Source organism: Adelges cooleyi, unplaced genomic scaffold (assembly GCF_023614345.1).
Source record: "Adelges cooleyi isolate 19-005CV unplaced genomic scaffold, UGA_ACOO_1.1 ACOO_flye_CR_arks_rails_tigmint_CR_PRNA_9, whole genome shotgun sequence".
Classification (NCBI taxonomy): Eukaryota; Metazoa; Arthropoda; class Insecta; order Hemiptera; family Adelgidae; genus Adelges; species Adelges cooleyi.
The window spans coordinates 15944238-15964200 of NW_026096579.1; the positions used below are offsets into that span (position 1 = coordinate 15944238).

The window sequence follows — 19963 nt, forward strand, 5'->3', positions numbered from 1 at the left end:
AAAAAAAAACTCCTTATAAATATTATTCATTATACTGCGTAGGAAGCATTTTATTATCTATAGCAAAATACAACAAGCTGACTACTACAAAGCCTATAGCCCATGTTCAATTACATTGTTGCTTTATAGTCAACCGAGCTTCCGTCAAGCACCGAAGGCATTTTTCGGAAATACCAAATCGGTAGTGTAATAAATTCGAGTAACCTAAATGACTTACATCGGTAGTAATGGGTATCTTAATTTGTATTTTACCAACTACTTTATAACTACTTGTTGACTAGCCGGGGGATAACGCGCCCAGAAATGCGAGGATTGTTTTTTAATAACGAGTTACTATAAATGTATATTGCATATACATATATAATAAATGATATGAAATCATAAATAACATAATTGTATATTATTTTGTTTCAGACACCATTTTAATATTATGCTTAGGATTTATTCAAGTGGATAAATATAATAAATGAATCGTACTTAAATAGTACTACTTGTTTTAAACGTTTAAACGTCAAGGGGCAAAGTTTACCTCTTGCTGTCTACTTTAGCTCCGTGTTGGAACCTACTAGTTAGGCACGTTCTTAGGTTAACAAATTCTCTACTCCGGACACCGAATAAGAGTATAGGTAGGTACCTACTATACATACCTAAGACAAGTGATTATTTACCGCGTTCACGCCTCTCGTCTCTGCGCCCGTCAAAATATATTTTTTAAAAAATAATACAATTCCCGTCGATTATTATAATATAGGAAAATATTATGTATATTGTACGATGGGATATAATAATATGAAATAGTAGTTTTCCACATAAATCACGAGGGGCTGCGAGGTGACGGGGCAATTCAAAATAGCAACTGGCTCTACAGTCTACAATAATAACAGTGATCGTCGAAGGCAGCATAGGTAATAATAATAATATAATATAAACTATATAATACAAACGGCGGCGGCGGCTCGCGTTACCTGTGTAATATAGTCGGATTCATTACAAACGGGACACGTATATATTATAATATCCGTCGAGTATATTTACAACCGTTGACGTCCGATTATCATATACTAAGCACCGTTGTACCTCCCCTCCTTGTCGTTGCTGCCCCTGTCTTTTCTGCATCGTCCTCTTTTATACACCGGGGCACGAGCGTCACGTCTTGAATCGATTTCCATAATAATAATATATTATTGTATTTGAAAATATCAATGAAAGCGCACACGTCGAAACTCTTAAAGTCGGCCGTTTATCATTTCGGTCGGATAGCCATCGTGCATTATTTTCATACGCCTAATACCTAACAATAACGATAATAATTCAACGATGATCGACGACCACCAAACGGCATTATAATAATAATATGTAGATTGTAGTGGTTGGTGGTTGGCGGTGCTCTATAGTGGCGTTGGCCGTGGCCGTATACAGTAGGTAACCCCGTAGGTACCTACACAATATTATCATACCTACCTAATAGGTACGTTCAAATAGTAATGATATTATTGAGACGTATTATTGGTGTGTATGGGAACCGTGTGTTGTTATAAAATCGAAATTCAACTGTCCTGTCCTGCAAATCGCAGGCGGCCGACAACGCTCGGCGGGCGGCAAAACGGACCGACGGCGATCGGATTGCTCGCAGTCAAAACCCAAAAAATCGATTATTCCATCCACAGCGGCGACGAAATTGACAAATCGCGATCGTGTAGCCTCGGACCTAAGTGACCGCAGCCCCCCCCCCCCATCCCCTTGAGTGGGGAGTACATAGTATGAAGACAATAGCTATAGGACCAGACTTTAATATGTTGACACGTAACAGAACACTAGGTAATAATAATTGTACAGTAGGAAGTTTGAAACGTTCATTTTCCAGATTTATAGAGACAAAAATTATGCCTATATTTTAATATCTATATATATATATATATATATATATATATTATCAGTACCATTTTTAATCTACATTTCAGTACTTTATGTTAGAATATTTTAAAATCAATGAAAATACTTAGCAGAAAGGAATTAGTATTATTATTATTAATTTGTTTGTATAATAATTCTTTCTTTTAATTAATACCTATTACCTACCAATCTTTTTCATCGTGTAGGTAATAATATATAGTTATATAAATATACAGGTATATATACCTATATATTTTAACGTTCGAATTTTTTCATAAAATGTTTAGATCATTGAACAAGACTACCTAGTCTAATGGCGGACAAACAATTCGAAAACTCTTTAAACGAGTCAGTGTAACTTATAATTTATATTTACAATTGAAAAAAACTATTTAAACATTATAAGTATTTAGGGCTCTTTAATACTTTATTCTCACTCAACTGTTTTTCAGCCTCCCTTACAGCGGAATAAGTGCAAGATATAGAATAGTGAATTTATAATTGCAATTTACATATTTTGAGGTATAATGAAATCGAGGAACATACACCCTAACCGTTTGTACACATCCATTTAAAACAAGTTATATGTGTATTATATAGTGGCCGAGCATCCAAAAGAGAACAAAACAGAACTTTTTTATACTATATCATTGATAATTTACAGTTATTTTTTTACATACATTTTCTTCTAGCAACAAACAAACAAGTTGATACACTTGAAATTTGCATATATATATTTTTTAAACTATCACTTTTACTTAGGTATACTTTATGTATAACTTGTACTTGATAAGTGACATGATATCCGCTATTTAATTTAAAACGCCATATTATTAGCTTAGCTTAGAAAAAAGCTAATTCTTTTTTTAGCGGACACCGGATTGCACATATTATATTGCAGTTGTCCAGTATAGCAATGCATATATATTGTGTACTCGACTAAGATTGTAAAACACAAATCATTAAATGTTGCGCTATTTATAATAGAAAAAAAATTAACCTTGTTAAGTACACCCTTATGGTACATTATAATATGATACCTATTATCGAACGTGAATTATTATCGTTTATAAGTGCACATTGTCGAGTGAATAGATATGATCTACATGGAAGGAAACGGATACAATTTTCTCGGCTATTCGTACCACACATTGCGCTATATTATAAATTAATATTAACATAGTACGTCAAAGCGCGATATTCATTCGATTTTAATCTTTTAATGAAAACTCATTCCAATAAATGATTTACGGCAAATGCAGACATAACGTGTATAGGTACACTGTGTTATGTGTTTATAGTATATAGTATATATTAGGTATACCTATATATATAGCGTTTAGCAACAGGTAACTATGTAGCGGTATAGGGTTTTAAATCTCCGTTTTTCAATCGAAATTATTATTATTATTTTTTACATCTGCGATTTGTGTTTATGTACATACACCTATATTATTTCATTCGGATATCTATTTTTTTTGTAAACAACAACAACTATTATTACTATTATAGTATTATATATTAAAGGTACCTACTGGAAGTCCTGAAACAAAATCCTGATTTTAAGGACACATTTTGAAAGTTCAATTTTTCCTGTATAAATCACTCTATAGTGATCGATGAGTTGAATTTTATTACTAATTTTTTATTCAACATCAACTGTTAGAAATAACTGAGAATTTTGTTAAAATGCTCAAGCTTTTTTTTTATACACAGACGAGCAGTCTGAAGTTTGTTTTATAAAATATATAGTCGGTTTATTATTATTATTATTATTATCTCTGAACGTGATCCCCTATGACTTCACATATGACAGCTCGTCGGATGTTGACACGATAATCGTTAGGTATGAACGCTTTAGAATTTTATGAGCCGTACCGAGATAAATAGGCGTCTAATAACAGGTGCTTAACTTTTTTTCTTTTTTTTATCAAGACACCTATAGTCTATACTATTACAGCTGTCGTGGGAGTCAACAGCTGTCAAATTGGCGCGATGTTGATTTTCTCACGTTACGAAATATATTATATTTTAGTTTATAAGTAGTTTTATTAGTCTGCTGTAAGTTACATTATTTTTATTTCAAATTATATTATTGGCATTAACCGTAGTATCGGTTCAAAAAAGAAAATTTTAAAGAAACGCAAAACTTGTCTTGGGAGAAAACCATTTAGAAATTAAAATAATAATATTGTTTTTAGCTTTTAAAGCGCGTAGGTCAAAGCAAAATAGTCACAGAAAAAAATGTCGATACCGTTAAAAAGAGGAGAATTTCAACTAGATTCTCTCGTCAGTATTGTTAGTAAACTCGATTTTAAAAATTAAATTTTACCTGAAAAATAGTAGAAAAAATATCAGAATTAAAATATAAATTGTCAACGTTGGTGTTAATAATATCAAAAAAGTCCAACGAGACTAGAGAGAAACTAGTTAAAAGTATCATTTTATAAAAAATATGTAAATTTAAGAATGAAATAGGTAATTTGGAGTGTGAAAACAACCAAGTTCTGATTTTTTTTTTAATCGGCCATCCAGCGACGACCCCCTTATAATAGTGATATTATTTACAAAAATTAAAAACACAGTAATTTAAAATCTGGATTTCAGGAATAATAATAATCGAATATTTAAAATATATATATATATATATATATATATATACCGAGTGATTGGTTAACTATGGACCAGTCAATAACTTAGAAGATATTAGATTCTTTTAAATTATTTTTTTTTATAATTTTATAGTTATTAGTTGGGACAAATTTAATATATTTTCGAAAAATATAACCCCATCTCTTATATGTTAAAACCATATGAACTTAAGAATTTTAAATGGTAACGTATATATTTTATTAACTTTAAAATAAAGAAAAATTTGCTGAACATGTTGACTGGTCGATAACCAGTTTTTGTAATTAGTTTTCTCTAAACCTGACAGTGTTGTTCGAATCCCCAAGAAGTTACTTTATCATTAGATATAATTCATATTTAAAATCTAAACTCGTTTAATATGGTTTCATAGTAATTTTAATTGTTTAATTATAGATTGTCAATGTACATAGTAGTAGTATAGTCAAAAACTATCCCACACAAGTTTAGGACTACTTAACTTTTTTTTATAAGTCTTAAAGCACCGTAGTGTAAAGTTAAAAAATGTGTACATTTTTAAAGTGTATTTTTATCAATTTTGAAAAGAGACTACAGGATGAACTTTTTAAAGTATTGGCGGAATAAAATACCTTATAGGTAGGATTTCTTATCTACGGACTTGCCAAGTGAAAAAATTGGTCGAGAAATTAAAAAGATATTTCTAGTACAGACGTAAAAATAGGAGAAAGTTAAAAACATATTATTGTAAAAGTCTTGTCCTCATCGAAGCTAAAACATAAAATTCAAATGTGACATCGGGTTAAATACATCTCTCACTTGTAGTCGCATAAATAATTAGTTTACTGTTTTTTTTAATTAAACGTTAAATTAGCAACGCATGGTACAATAATATAATTGACTTTATTATAAGAGATATAAAATATTTAATTTAATTTTTACATTATTTACAATACAAATATAGATATAGGAGGTAGTAACCCAAAATACAGCGAGGACATAAGTTGGTTTTCAGTGGCATTTTACAACACTTGATTTCATCTTATTTACATAAAGAATAAAAGATAATACAACTTTAATCGATTTATGCCTAAATTTTGATTTACAATAAGAAAAATCTAGTTAAAATATAAATTTAAATATAAAACAGAGAGCAAATATTTATTATTTTATTATATTATAACAAAATATTATAATTGGCCATTATAGCCATTCTGTTATAACAAATTAACCATTCCATAACTAATTATAGAACCAGTAGCGATGCCAACGCCAAGAAATGTTACCATTAAGGAGCTGGCGGTCTCTTGTTCGTGTTTGTCTACCAAGCTGCAAATAATAAAATTTTTTTAATTGAACAAAATTGATGTCAGCTATTTTGTAATGGATATTTTGGTTTAAGACACTTACTTAGGTATGGAACACATTGTAACACTAGATATTACTCCGTTGGTAAATCCAAAAAGTGACATGATAACCGCATATACGTGATCATTGCGTACTAAAACTTGCGTATGCTGGCGTGGATGGGCATTACACAGCAACAGCAAAGGTATAAAAACTGTTCTTACAACTGATAGCACTAGAGATGGCCATACAATATTATCTGGCTATGGAGCAATGTTTAAAGAATTAGTTTCATTAATTTTTTGTATTAATCTGAGAGCTAGCAAGTGTATTGTAATTACCAGTTTTATACACTCTGGAATGAATCGCCCTATAAAATCCCATATGCTGAATAATAGATAGGCCATCACAGGTACGAAGTATTTATCTAGAAAATAGAAATTCACAACATACTATTAAACAACTCACATAGTCAATGTGTATACTATATTGTTATTTTTAAAAAAACATCAACAACATTTTATCACTTTGTTATACAAATATTATAGCTATATTATTAGTGGTGGGATGGCATAAGTTGATAAGTCACTTTTTGTCAATTTTAATGTAATAATTATTCAGATATGTTTTAAAATAAATACCTATAGCACGAAGTGGTAAAATATTGTATGTTTGGGGACTTTCATTATTAAGTTATGGTTTCTAATATTATACTATGATACTATGTAACAAACAAAGTATTGTTATTATTCATATTTTTAACTTAATATTTTCTGTTCAATTATTATCTATTTACACGAGTTGAAATTGAGCCCATGACAGCTTGTGTATTTAATTCTATAGTTTAAATATCAGTATCTTGAGTCATAAGATGTAAAGCTTTTATTGCTTAAATTTTAGCCATATCTAGTATCTGGTTGTTTTTTCAATTACTTTCTATAACTTTGTTATTTTGTATATGAACATGGTTGCCACATTTACGGCTTAATTTTCAGCGCTCAGGTGCCGGGACACCTGCCACACACTTTCACGTTAGTTCTTAATAATTGACAAAGTTTACCTGTCCAAGCACTGTGAGTTTTCTCACTAGAAGATATTAATACTGTAACTGCTGGGTAGACTGCCATGGTGACCACATAACAGTACCAATTGCTAAAACCTAATTTCCATATCTATAACATACAAATTTAATCACATTTATATTTTTAATTATAATTTTACCAGCCTAGTTTTGTGTTTATAAATAATACAGTTTTAAATAATTGTACATCAATACCTTTTTTAAAACAACAATACTATCAGCAGTGTTTGCAGATTCAGATTCTAATGTCGCATACTGAATAGACGATGACTGCCTCATCCATGTGCTAGCAGGCAAGTCATGGACATAATATTTATAGATGTCCTACAAAATCAAATATTGGGTTTAAAAATGTACTAGCTACTGTGTAGAGGTAAATTTAAAGTAACAATTAGAAAATGTATTAAATCTGATTTTATTGGAATAAAAAATACATTTCTAATTTACTCACATAGTCTCATAGAATTAATACAATAAGGAAATAAAGTTGAATTGTGAAATGTAATAGAACGAAGAAGACACTACATATTTGGCGAGTTCCTTGAGTAACTTAGAAAGTAAGTTGTGTCAAAATAAACAGAAAAACCAATTTATACTAAGATTTAATTATATTGATAGTTCTACCCTACTAATTTAGATTATTAACTATAGGAGGAGTGTCAAAAAGTCATGGAGGTTATTTACGTTAAATGTCATAAAAAGTTTCTAAGTGAAAACATCAAAGAAACACATTGGCAAAGTTGTAACAACTGACAACTCAGAAATGTTACTTTGTAAATTTAGGAAAGTATTGAGAATTTTAAATCATGTTTAATATGTAAATTATCACATTGCCAATTATTTATTTAAACTTCGCACTGGTGAACGAATTGACATTAGTGTACTTTTTTGTACAAGCATTAATACTATAATTTTAAATACAAATAGGTAATATAGATTATTACATTCCAAACATTTTAACAACAATTACTTACCATTTTCACTAGAACTGTGTACAGCACTAATGAAAGCAAGATGAACATGTTAGCGAACAAAAAATATACAAAAGCACTATGAACAGGAGATGCGCCCCACCATAAGGCTAATATTTGTGCCAAAGCAGCAACAACACCGCCTAGTGCTTGGCCACTTATTGTTGCAGTCATATAGCCACTATCAAAGAAGCTCGCTAAGCCATACACTGCTCCTTGCATTATAGCACTTCCGACTAAAAAAAAATAATGTATTATTACTATATTACATTAGGTAAATCTACCAACACTTACTGTTGAGAAGAATAACAGTCCCTAATGTAATAGAAAAAAACAAAACTTGCCAAGAATCCGTATCTATGTTGACAAATAATGTTGTAAACGCAAATAAAAGTAACATGAACATTAAAGAACTTATCATTCGAAATTGAATAGACAGCCTAAAAATTACAAAGAGTTGATAAAAAAACATGTTTTTTTAAATAATTAAAGATAATAACACTCACTTTTTGGCCAAATAAGTATTCGCAAACAATACTAATGTACTGGGGATTGAGGCACTAATAGTGAGAAATGATGTAAAATTAGCTTGAAGCCGCGAAGAATGCATGTCATGATCGTGTGACAATATGTTTTCATTACTACCATTTGATATTGTTCGTAGTTTATACATCCAATACTTAAAACAACAAAAAATTAACAATAATTCAAAAATAAAGCATCTCTATTCAATTTACCTAATTAATTAATAATAGGTAAAATTATAATGAAGTCTTGTGAAGTCATAAAACAAGTTATAGCTTTAATAACGATAACAAAACCTATACAAGATTATTTTTAATACTTTGGTTTTAAAAAAATATATAATTTTAAAAGAATTGCTTTAAAAGCAAGTCTTATTTTATTTTTAATTTGATTCAAGCAAAATATGTGGTCATTCTTAAATAAAACTAATTATGACTATATTAATTTGCACTTAACATCTATCTAATAATTAACACTTACATCATGTGCAGTCATGAAAAAAAACCATGGCAAAAGAAGACAAGTTCCAAGCACATAAAATATAAGGTATCCAAAATAATATCTGAAAAATAAATGCATAATTTTACACCAAGTATAACTATCATATTTGTAATAACAGTTGTATAATATGTATATTACATGACAATTATTTTTATTGTATTTTTAGGACATTGAATATACGAGTATTTTAATCTTAAGAACATTGTTAAATGTAACTCAACAGTAGTAAGTACACCCGACTTGAACAGTATTTTCTTCCCGATTGGTTTGATGTACTTTTATTATGAAAACAATTTTTTTTTTAGTTATCATCATATTTTGGATGGTCATTTAAATCCATTGGTGATAATAAGTGCTTTAATATGTTAGCGTATTTCATTAATAATTGGACTGATGTATATTTAGGTAGGTATAATATGTCTTTTACTATGTATCAATAAAATGATTAAACAATTTAGTACTACTAATATCAGTTATAAACGTTAAACTAATGTAAAAGATAAAACATTTAGATTGCCTGACATAATACATAAACCATAAAACATGGTAAATGACAAATGTGTGTAATACTACGATTGACAACAAATGTCATAAAAATATTTACGATTAATACATTTTTTTAATTTTAACGTGTATAATAATAATATATTAATTTACCGGTCAATAGGTTTTAATGGAACGCCACCACCTTCATTAACAACTATGTCATCCAAATTTTTGTCCAACACTTGTGGACTTCCAAATAATCTGTTAGTAGTATTTCCTGTATATATAATAGGTTCGATGTCGTCCATTTTCGTTTAAGTTAATTGTATACAACCTGCAAAAATATGAAATATCATTTAAATATAATAAAAAGATATTAGATAAGTGACATTTGATTTTATAATCTATATAGCATGAACCTACTGTGAGCTAATATAATTTGAATAAAAAAATTACATCCTTCATTATTAAACAATGAGATAGTTATATATAGACCAATAAGCTGATTATTATAATAAGACGTTATTAAAAACAAATAGGTTTCAATAAAAATATGAATAATATATTAGATTTAAGAAAAGGAAAACAGGCAGAATAGTGGAATAATTATTTAGTGTTGCTTAAGTTAAATCAACGATTATTGATAGTTCAGGGGCTGTAGTTGTAGACAAAAACGTTTTATGAAGTATGATATATATAAAACGCATAAAATTATCTACATTGCCAATGTTTATTTATTATATTTCATAATTCACAAAACCAAGTTCGAATTTCTAAAGTGGGTAGGGATGTACGGAATTGGGATTACTCATTACTGATTACATTTAACAGATTGTGCGTTTATGAAGTTAGCAATATTATAAATATAGACCTTTTACTAATATCAGAAGGAGTATGCTTGTAGTTCCAGCGGCCAGCTGTGAGCGCGCTGTTTGTCTTGGCCTGATCATCGTTGCACATGCGTATTCGAATTACAAGTTTGTCATTTACATTTAAATATAAGTACATCACGATTAATGAATGATACTCTTAGTAAAACAAGATAAAATCTTTAAATAGCTGGCATGTTGTATAATCTTATCAACATTTACTTTTTTGGGTGTTTTATTTTTCTTTCCATGATGGTCGTTGACTTTTTTTTCTCTTTCTCTAGAGAAATGAAAACAAACATTGACCCACACAATGCACTTGGAAGTGATAACAATTTGTAATCAAATCAAATCGGTTAAAATTTAATAATTGTAATTTGTTTGGCAGGCTGTAGAGAAGGTACTCGAAATTCCTTTCTAATGAGTCGATAACCCATAAAAATAACTAAAATATCCTCATGAATTACATTCTGTAGTTAGGTACTTACAATTATTAACATTAGCATTATTTCAACAACTATTAACAAAAAAAATGGCTAATCATCAATTTCAAAGCATACCATTAAGCGCTGTCGAATCTGTAAGTACAAGTATATTATATTCTTTAAAAAATTATTCCAAAAAAATGTAATTAATGTCGGCTTTGATATTTGCTAGCTATTTTAGCTTTAATGTAGAGCTGAGAGTATATATATATATAAGCTTAAAATTATATATTATTTTCTATGCTTTTGTGTTCGGTTCTTAGTGTTTTAGCTATAGTTATAGGTTGTCAAAAAATTTTAACCTACCACGCTCTACCTCCTATTAAAAATGATAAATACATACTTTGTAGATTTTTGTCAAAGCTAAAATAAGAAGAAAAAAATTAATATTATCATTTAAACATTTCCTAACCATTTACAAATTAGTATTTAAGTGTTCTATTGAAAATGATTTTATTACTTTCAGACCTAATAATCTTAAAAAACTAACTCTCTATCTCTTATTTTTTTTTCAGCAATGGGAGGTTTTGTTCAACCAAGTAAGTTTTTGAACTCATTTTTTAATTTTCAATCACATAAATTATGTACAGTTGTTTTTTCTTGAGTATTAATTGAAAATATTTTTTAATTTATAGTTTGACAAAAACAGTGACGGTAATGTTTCCGTTAAGGAACTGCATCAAGCCTTAAAGCGAGGAGCAGGCGATCATTACAATGTACCTCCTAAATGTGTAGCAGCCATTGCACATGCAGCAGATCGCGATCAAAATGGATATATTAGCTTTAGAGAGTTTTTAAATTTAGTTAGTATTTATATTTATGAGTAATATTTTAATATAAAAACAAAAGTAATTAAAAAATGGTAATGAAATAATATTATTTTTTTAGATGGAAAATGATCCTGTAGCGAAAAGTTTAACTACAAGTGTATTTAACAAATACATACATTACACAATAGTACCTAGAGGACTCCCTCGACTTAGAACTTCTGGTTTAGATCGCACTGATGGTGATTACGAAGACGAATATTCATGTAATCCACCTGCGTTATGCATGATTCTTGTCAGTCTGGTTGAAGTACGTGATCAGAGGTATAAAAAACAAATTAAGTTCTATAATCCCATCATGTATGTTTAAGATATTCATTTTTACTTGGGATGTTGTAAAATTGCAAACCACAGAATCAATTAGAGGACCGATGGCATCAACATTTATTTTTAATCCACATCGTAGACGTGAAGCATGGCGATTCCTTACTTACATGTTTGTGCATGTCGGGTAAAAATGAAATAAGTTATTGATCGGGAGAAAATATATTAAATACGTTTTTTGTTTATAGGCAGACTCATTTGATTGTTAATTTAATCGTTCAAATACTACTAGGTGTACCATTAGAAATGGTACATCGTGGATGGAGGGTAGTAGCAATTTACTTGTCGGGTGTGGTGGCTGGATCTTTGGCTACATCTGTAACCGACCCTTCGGTTTATTTAGCTGGAGCGTCTGGAGGTGTCTATGCGTTGATAACGGCTCATGTTGCTACAATAATAATTGTGAGAATATTTTCTTTGAGTGTTTTTTTCAGTTGATTGTGGATTTTTTCTTTATCAGTGTATTCTGCTTTGTCTTTTATAGAATTGGTCTGAAATGGAGTTTGGTATTTATCAGTTGCTAATATTTTCAGTGTTAATATTTTTTGATACTGGCTCTTCTATTTACAACCGATATTTTGTGGAGACTGATAATCAGGTTTGTTATTTTTGTACTAAATACAAGTAGTAGTACAAACAACACTATTTTTGGGTTTAACCAAACTTTAAGTATTAAGAAACAAAATAAAAATTATTATTATACATTTAAATTAATTAGTCTACTTAAAAACATTAGTATTAGTAAAAACAATTAAAAAAAAAAAAAAATAGAAATAAAAGTACAAAACTGTATTCAGTCAAGGTATATATAGGGGCTTTTGATGATTAATATACCCGAGATGATAAAATTTACCTTCTATCTACAGATAAAAAAATTGTTCACTGGGTATTGCTTTTACATTTTAAAATGATTTTTAACGTCATGCATTTTTTGGTATTACGTTGAAAATATAATTAGAGTTGATCGTTGGTCTAAATATAATACAGCTCTGATGAGTAGCTGTGAAGATATTATTTTTACAATAATGTATTTTTTTTTTTGTGGATGATATTTTTTTAATCACAACTAATTTCTTCATGTAGCAACTATATAGTTCAAAACTCCTACCTAAAAGGTACTTCATTGGACCAAAAATTTGAAAAGTTTCCCCCTTCTCCTTCCAAATCGAGAAAAACACCAAACAAATTTACATACTTCAGGTCATATAATTACGGCGCTCTATAACTTTTTTAAAAATAGTCTGATTTGTTCTAAATTTATTTTGAATACTATTGAGATAAAATATCATTGATAATCATTGACAAACCATAAAAATATCATAAATACTTTCTTCTAGAAGGGCTGAAATCTTTTAAACTTTTTCAAATTAATTTTTAGAACTTAAGGTCTGAAAATTAGACTGCAGGTAGGTCTAGGGTGAGGCTGAAACGTTTACGATTTTCTTAAAAATCTATTGTACGTGTTGTTAATACATAGGTAACAACGACAACTAATATTATAGATGGATGATTAACCCTTATCGTATGTACCCTATTACAAAAATGTAATTTTAAGCACATTATAGCTACAATTCTTTTATCAATTTTTGTACTCCTACAATCTACAGATTAGCATCAAAGTGTTTATTTAAATGTAATTTTAAAAAGTTAGAATTTTTTTTTGGATGTAATTTTATTATTAAATAATCATGTTTATTTTATATGTTTTAAAAGATTGGCTATACAGCACATTTAGCTGGTGCTATGGCAGGTCTACTTGTTGGAGTATACACTTTGCGTAACCTCAACGTTCGACCATGGGAAAAAAGATTAAGTTGGATTTGCTTTACAATTTATATTATATTAATGGGAACAGCTATGATATGGAACTTTGTAATACCAGAGTATTTTTCTAAAGAACAGTATTAAACAATTTTAATATTTTATACAAATTCTTTTATTATATAAAATATATATTTTTTTTATTGAAGTATTTAATATGCCATTAGTATTTTACGATTAAACCATTATTAATTTGCACAAGAATCATTTTATATTACTTTGTGATCTATAATTTCCAAAGTAAACATTTCTACTTATTGTAAAACAAGTTGTCCATTTAAAAGTATTTTTTCACAAGTGTCCATTTTATTAAATTTATGTTCTTTTTTGTATTATTTATATGTTATTTGAATTCCTATTGTTCAATAAAGAAAACAATTTTACTTTTTTTAAATAAAGCATTTTTTTTTTCAATTTATGATTATAGGGTTAAGTTACTATCAAGAAGAACTTACTTGACATCCAATTATATGATGGCCATGTTTGTTCAGTAGCAAAATTAAAAATTAGAATAAATACGTTTTGACATTTCGACTAATATATGTTTTTAATATTAGCAACTATAGCTTGTTAATGAAAGCATCCAGAAATACTATATTTTGCTATTTTGTGTAATACCCATTTTAAAACACACCAATATAATTACCTACATTGAAATTGCAAATTATAGATATCAGTTTCTGCCACCCTACCATAGAGATTATAAATAGTGGTTAGCTGTTGTCTACACACATGTAAAACATAAAAGTAATGTTTAAAAACATGTCATCAGAAATCTGAACATTTGTTTTACCATTAAACTATTACAAATAAAATATGCACGAAATAATAGATTTTAATTATAATATATATTTGAAAAAAATAAACCATACAATAAATAAAACTAATAAGTGGGTTAACAAAAATTTAAAAAAAACTTTAAAATAGGATTGACTAAAATTATAGATTAATACAATATAGTTAATACAAAATAGTTTCACAACACAAGTTTAATTAGGATTTACAGAATGTTTACAATATCTGTATACTCAAGTAATACTTCTAGAAAACACAGTTATTTTAAACATTATAAAATATAGTAATACACAATTGCTTAAAAACCGAAAAACTAGTTTTGCATTTAATTGATAGTCATAAGAGAATGTGTCATGTTATTGATATGATTTCTCAAGTAAATAAAATGTAATATATTAATTATTTCCAAAGTATAGGAACTTGTTAATATTCTGTTTTTATTTTTAATGGTAGGAATAATTTTCAATTAAACAATATAGTTTTATCTAACTAGTATGTATTTTGTTTTGTTCAGTTAGCTAGAGCTGTATTATTATTAATATTTATAAACTAAAAAATAAATTAGAGGTTAATTATAAACCACTTTGTTCACCATGACTAAGAAGTGTTTAAAATAAAACTACTTGAACATTCAGCAGAAAACTAAAAATATAATAAATTAATCGATACTTATTAAAATGCAAAAGCTTTTTTTTTCATATTTATTTCATATATATATATATATATCTAAATTAATTAAATAATAGTAATATTATTTTTTACAATGATTTTAGTTTTTAGTTAAAGGGTTATTTAATAATTTAATTGTCGTGGGTAAGAATGAATAAAAAGTTTTAGAACATTTTTTGTATACATGAATACAATTAACAAAAACCTCAGTGTATCTGGTCCCTCAAATTTAAAAATACTTACTGCACGCTGATGTACAAAATTTATCAAGCTAGTTGCAGAATTTAACTGTATCATAAGCAATTAATTTACTATTAATAATCTATTACCTAACTACGAAAATGTTTCACTAAAAAATAATATTAAACGATTTTACTATTTTGTTCGATCATTACTACATTTGTTCTAAGTTTTGTATGTAAAATTGACAAAAATAAAAAATAACTCAATAAATAAGTACTGCAATAAGCAAAAAAAAAAACCAAATCAAGTTTCTAAAAATTAAACCATAAATAAAAAATAATACTGGCCACTTTTGTCCAAAGTTAACACTACAATCACAGACTAAAGATATTAAGTTCTTAATAAAATATACATAACAGAAAGTGATAACTAATAAATAATAACAAGAATGGTTATGATGGTGATCCTCGGTGATTTTAAAACATTATGATTGGAATAAATAAAATTATTAGTTTGTTTTCAATTTTAACAAACAAAAATAGATTAATTTTAGTAATCTCAAGTGTTTAGCAACAAAATTTAAATAAATAGTTTTTAGTTACTACCTAACAGTGATATTACATGTGTACTGTTTTTATATCATTTAACAAAACTTTGCTGGATTAATACGTTATTCATGTCTTACAAATACCAATTTAAAGCCGTTTATCAATAGCTGCAGCTTCTTGCATCCATTGATCAATTTCATGTCTATACATGCGCCGTTGAAGTACTTGTCGATTTCTTGGTCTACTTCCTAGGAAGGTTATTTTGCCCTAAAAATAATAGTGGTAAGTGTTAAATATTTGACAATATAATGGGAAAAATACTTACAACTCCAACAAACATATCAGATCTAAATTTCTGTAACGCTTGAAAATCTTTTACATAATTCATAACATCTTCCCATTTTAATTCAACTTCTTCATGAAGTAGTTTTTCCTCTACAAAATAAATTAAAATGCAAGGTGTAATTAATAAGATACTTTAAACGAGACACTAAAAAAATAATAAGACATGTAATACAAACCATCTCGTTTTGTTGTTTGTTTCTTGTACTGAATTCGGAATCTAAAAGCTTCCAAGACAGACGCTACAACAATGGTTAAAACGACCATAGTGAAAAGATAAAAAAGTACAAAATATGCTCTACTGGTAGGATGCACTTTTGAAGCATAACCGTTCATTACGACAAACCAATTGTTCACAACAGTGAGTTCAAATAGTGTGACGAGGCTTACCGCCAAATTAGGAAACGTGTTTAAGTAGTAATATCCAGACTTGTCTGGCGTGTACTTATAATAAGTTTCAATATTTGTACCGCTAAAAAAACAAATTAAATATAAGTTATAAGAACAATAACATATTAATATTGTGTACACATGTAAATAGTAAACACAAATCATTACTTGCAACAATTTCTCATGTCATAGCCGGCAAACAGTTCCATTCCAATAATAGCAAAGAAATAATACATGACCAGCATAACACATCCGGCAGACTTAATTAAAGGTGACAAAATAGCCATAGTACCAATGATATCCCTGTATCGCTTTTTCAATTTAAATAATCTTAAAAGTTTTAGAGGTCTAAACACAACTACGTATACAAATTTCGGAAAGAAACGTAACGACACAACACCAATTAAACCACCCATTGTTACAACAAAATCGTACAAATTCCATCCTGATGAAAAATAGCGTTCCAGTCCTAATCCTAACGTTTTAAGAGCAACTTCTATAGTGAAACCTAAAAATTAAAAAAATTCAGATTATTTATTAATACTCATCAATAAAAGAATACTATACATACACGCTAAAAAGAAACATGTATCCCATCCAGCGCTAAATGCAAGTATGGACTCATTAATATTTGGGTATGTGTGCATGCCACGTTCAACCATTGCAATACCATTCATTACAGTGAGAAAATCTGAAAAATAACATTAATTAAAAATCAAAACAAATAAAAGAAAACTATAAAGGGAAAAAAAGAAATATTACAAAATATATGATCAAAATAAGGCCATGAGATAATCGAGTTTGCCATTTGACAAATATTTTGAACTGTAGGAGGTGCGGTAAAATACCACGGTGTATCTAATGCTTGTGGTTGCCAAGACATCATTACAGAATCGTAGACAGAATAAAATTCATCAATATTTAATGAGCCAGATCCACTTGTGTTTAAAAATCTGAACATCACTATAGTATCTCGATTGCCTAAAAATAAATATAACACATTAAGTTACCTCTTATCATAAATTATTAATTTTTTTAATTAAAATTACCTTTTTTAGGAGCATAATACTTCATGAGACCTTCAAACTGAGGAAACTCCATTTGATTGGGATTTTCTTTTGTCAGTAGCAGTTTAAAAGCATTTTGACATGCTTGACGTTTATGCAAAAGTAATTTGCGAAATTTATCCCTTTCAATACTTGTAAATGTTTCATACACAACAGCTAACATCTAAAAAAAAAAATTGATTAATGAATCTCAAAATAAATTAAAAAATGTAATTTACTTACTAAATTCATGAGCATATATAATACGATGCACAAGTATGATATAAAGAATAATGAATACCACTTGGACTTGGAGTAAGCTGGCATCATGATGTCAGGAAAACTAAAAAAAAAATTGTTACTGGCCAACTCTTAGCTTTTTAATGTTGATGGTTAATTACTTGGCTGTAGTTAACAAAACAAACATATTGACAAAGCTGTTGAACAATGTGTCAAAATGATTGTGTTCATCAGTACAGCTTTCAAACAAATAGTAACCAAGCACTGAATACACAGTTACAAAAAAGAATATCAGCAAAAGCATATCAAAAATTGGAGGTAGCGATTGTAGTATTTGTCGAATGAAACGCCGAACTCCTCCTAAATAATGAGTATCTACCAAAAAGATTGGCCGGAGTGCTCGTGTAACACGAAAATGAGATGTCTCACGAATTAATACAATAAATGCTTCTACAATCATAATTGCTAAAGTAACGCACTGAAAAAAATGTTTAAAGACATGACATGTAGCATAAGATTATACTAAAACATTATCAATAACTATGTTATAGATAACTATGTTATAGATGCTATATTACAGCATAACATATTTTAAACCTAAACAACAAATAATATGATTGTATATTATAAAATAATCAACTATACACATACCTTTAACATTGTTCTTTTATGTTTTAATATTGTTAACCATCCCATCCATCTCAGTTTTAAAGCTAGTCCAAGGCCAATAACACCAAGAGATAACAATTCAATAATACTGTGGAGAGCAACTGGCATCTATAATAAAATACATGTTAAACAAAAAATTTTTTTTTTTCATTTGTTAAGTATAACAAATGAAATTGCTTGAAATGAATTTGTTAGTAAGCAAATTGCTGCATACCCATTTACAACATCTATGTGAATAATTATAAATAATTTGTAAATATTTCGGAATTCTTAATAATATAGAAAACTTATACTCTTACTTCAAACGGAGGTGTTGCTGGATCTTCAGCGAATGCTAAAACTATAAGGACTAATGATGTTGCTAAATCCATACCATAATACCAATTATTATGCACCAAGAGATAAGCAGGAAGAGCTTCTGGTTCATGAGGATGGGAATCAAATTTTTCGTTGTTTTCACCTTCCTAATAATTGGTATTAATTTAATTAACCATTGTATATATTTTTACAATCATACTTACTTCTAAAAAAATTGCTGCCTCATGATAGTTCATTTCCCAAAATTGGTCAACATCAATTCTACGGTCACCATCACTAAATATAACATCTAATCTTCCATCAAAATGTCCTCTTAAATCTATATTTTCTCCATCATCATTTGCAATTGTCGTTTCGTTAATACTAAGCGGAACATCTCCATTTCGATCTTTAAAAATTAGATGTTAAAAACAGTATTAAATCAAACAACTCGAATAGGATAAATGTAAATAATAGGATAAATAAGTATTTACTGGTAGGTGATTGGGAATGATACGAGTTCACAATATCATCATCAAATCTTGAGTAGCCGTCTGCCATTTTATCTTATTTTATTTTAGCGACAGTTTAAAACTCAAAACTGCTGGTTTCTTGGTGACATTAGCCAAATATTTGACCACTTCATAGTAATTAATATATTTTTCATGTAATTAGTAAAAGCTTCCCATTTTTTTCCAGTAAAAATATACATGAACTACGTGATGTTGAATATATAATTGTATAAAACACTAGGATATAATACTTTACAAACAACCAATAGGCTTGACTAATATTAATAGTTATTTTATGCAAATGATGTAATACTTAAGTGGTTTTTTTTGTAGAAACTACAATTTGGGAACACTTGTTAGATGAACCACAATTATTATGAAGACACTACTTTTGATTGATGAATGATGAGTAGTCCAGGGCTTGAGCCTTGACAATTTGTTCCAAGTGCATTGAGCGAACTGCGAAGTGCGAATTGTTAACACTTAACAGACAACACTATGTTTATTGATAAGAGCAATCGAGCGTAAACAATGA

At 28.6% G+C, this 19963-nt stretch overlaps 3 protein-coding genes across 3 annotated transcripts; 1 reads left to right on the forward strand and 2 right to left on the reverse strand.

The window, feature by feature from the left end:
• Positions 1-5384: 5384 nt before the first annotated feature.
• Positions 5385-10252, reverse strand: LOC126846992 (equilibrative nucleoside transporter 1). The gene is made up of 11 exons (XM_050586912.1): positions 9835-10252; positions 9583-9745; positions 8905-8986; positions 8406-8578; positions 8194-8339; positions 7903-8135; positions 7124-7252; positions 6908-7019; positions 6189-6274; positions 5911-6110; positions 5385-5829 (listed from the first exon to the last, which is right to left on the reverse strand). The coding sequence occupies exons 2-11, from the start codon at positions 9717-9719 to the stop codon at positions 5718-5720; spliced, it is 1410 nt and encodes a 469-aa protein (XP_050442869.1). The 5' UTR covers positions 9720-9745; positions 9835-10252; the 3' UTR covers positions 5385-5717.
• Positions 10253-10593: 341 nt separating this feature from the next.
• Positions 10594-14034, forward strand: LOC126846994 (rhomboid-related protein 2). Its single transcript, XM_050586913.1, has 8 exons — positions 10594-10860; positions 11281-11304; positions 11401-11568; positions 11654-11842; positions 11904-12043; positions 12105-12318; positions 12401-12514; positions 13630-14034. The coding sequence occupies exons 1-8, from the start codon at positions 10813-10815 to the stop codon at positions 13822-13824; spliced, it is 1092 nt and encodes a 363-aa protein (XP_050442870.1). The 5' UTR covers positions 10594-10812; the 3' UTR covers positions 13825-14034.
• A 1236-nt stretch (positions 14035-15270) lies between these two features.
• Positions 15271-19905, reverse strand: LOC126846991 (two pore calcium channel protein 1-like). The gene is made up of 13 exons (XM_050586911.1): positions 19411-19905; positions 19141-19325; positions 18919-19083; positions 18602-18727; positions 18112-18428; positions 17954-18053; positions 17714-17894; positions 17427-17645; positions 17236-17355; positions 16833-17172; positions 16454-16746; positions 16258-16367; positions 15271-16199 (listed from the first exon to the last, which is right to left on the reverse strand). The coding sequence occupies exons 1-13, from the start codon at positions 19475-19477 to the stop codon at positions 16080-16082; spliced, it is 2343 nt and encodes a 780-aa protein (XP_050442868.1). The 5' UTR covers positions 19478-19905; the 3' UTR covers positions 15271-16079.
• Positions 19906-19963: the final 58 nt, after the last annotated feature.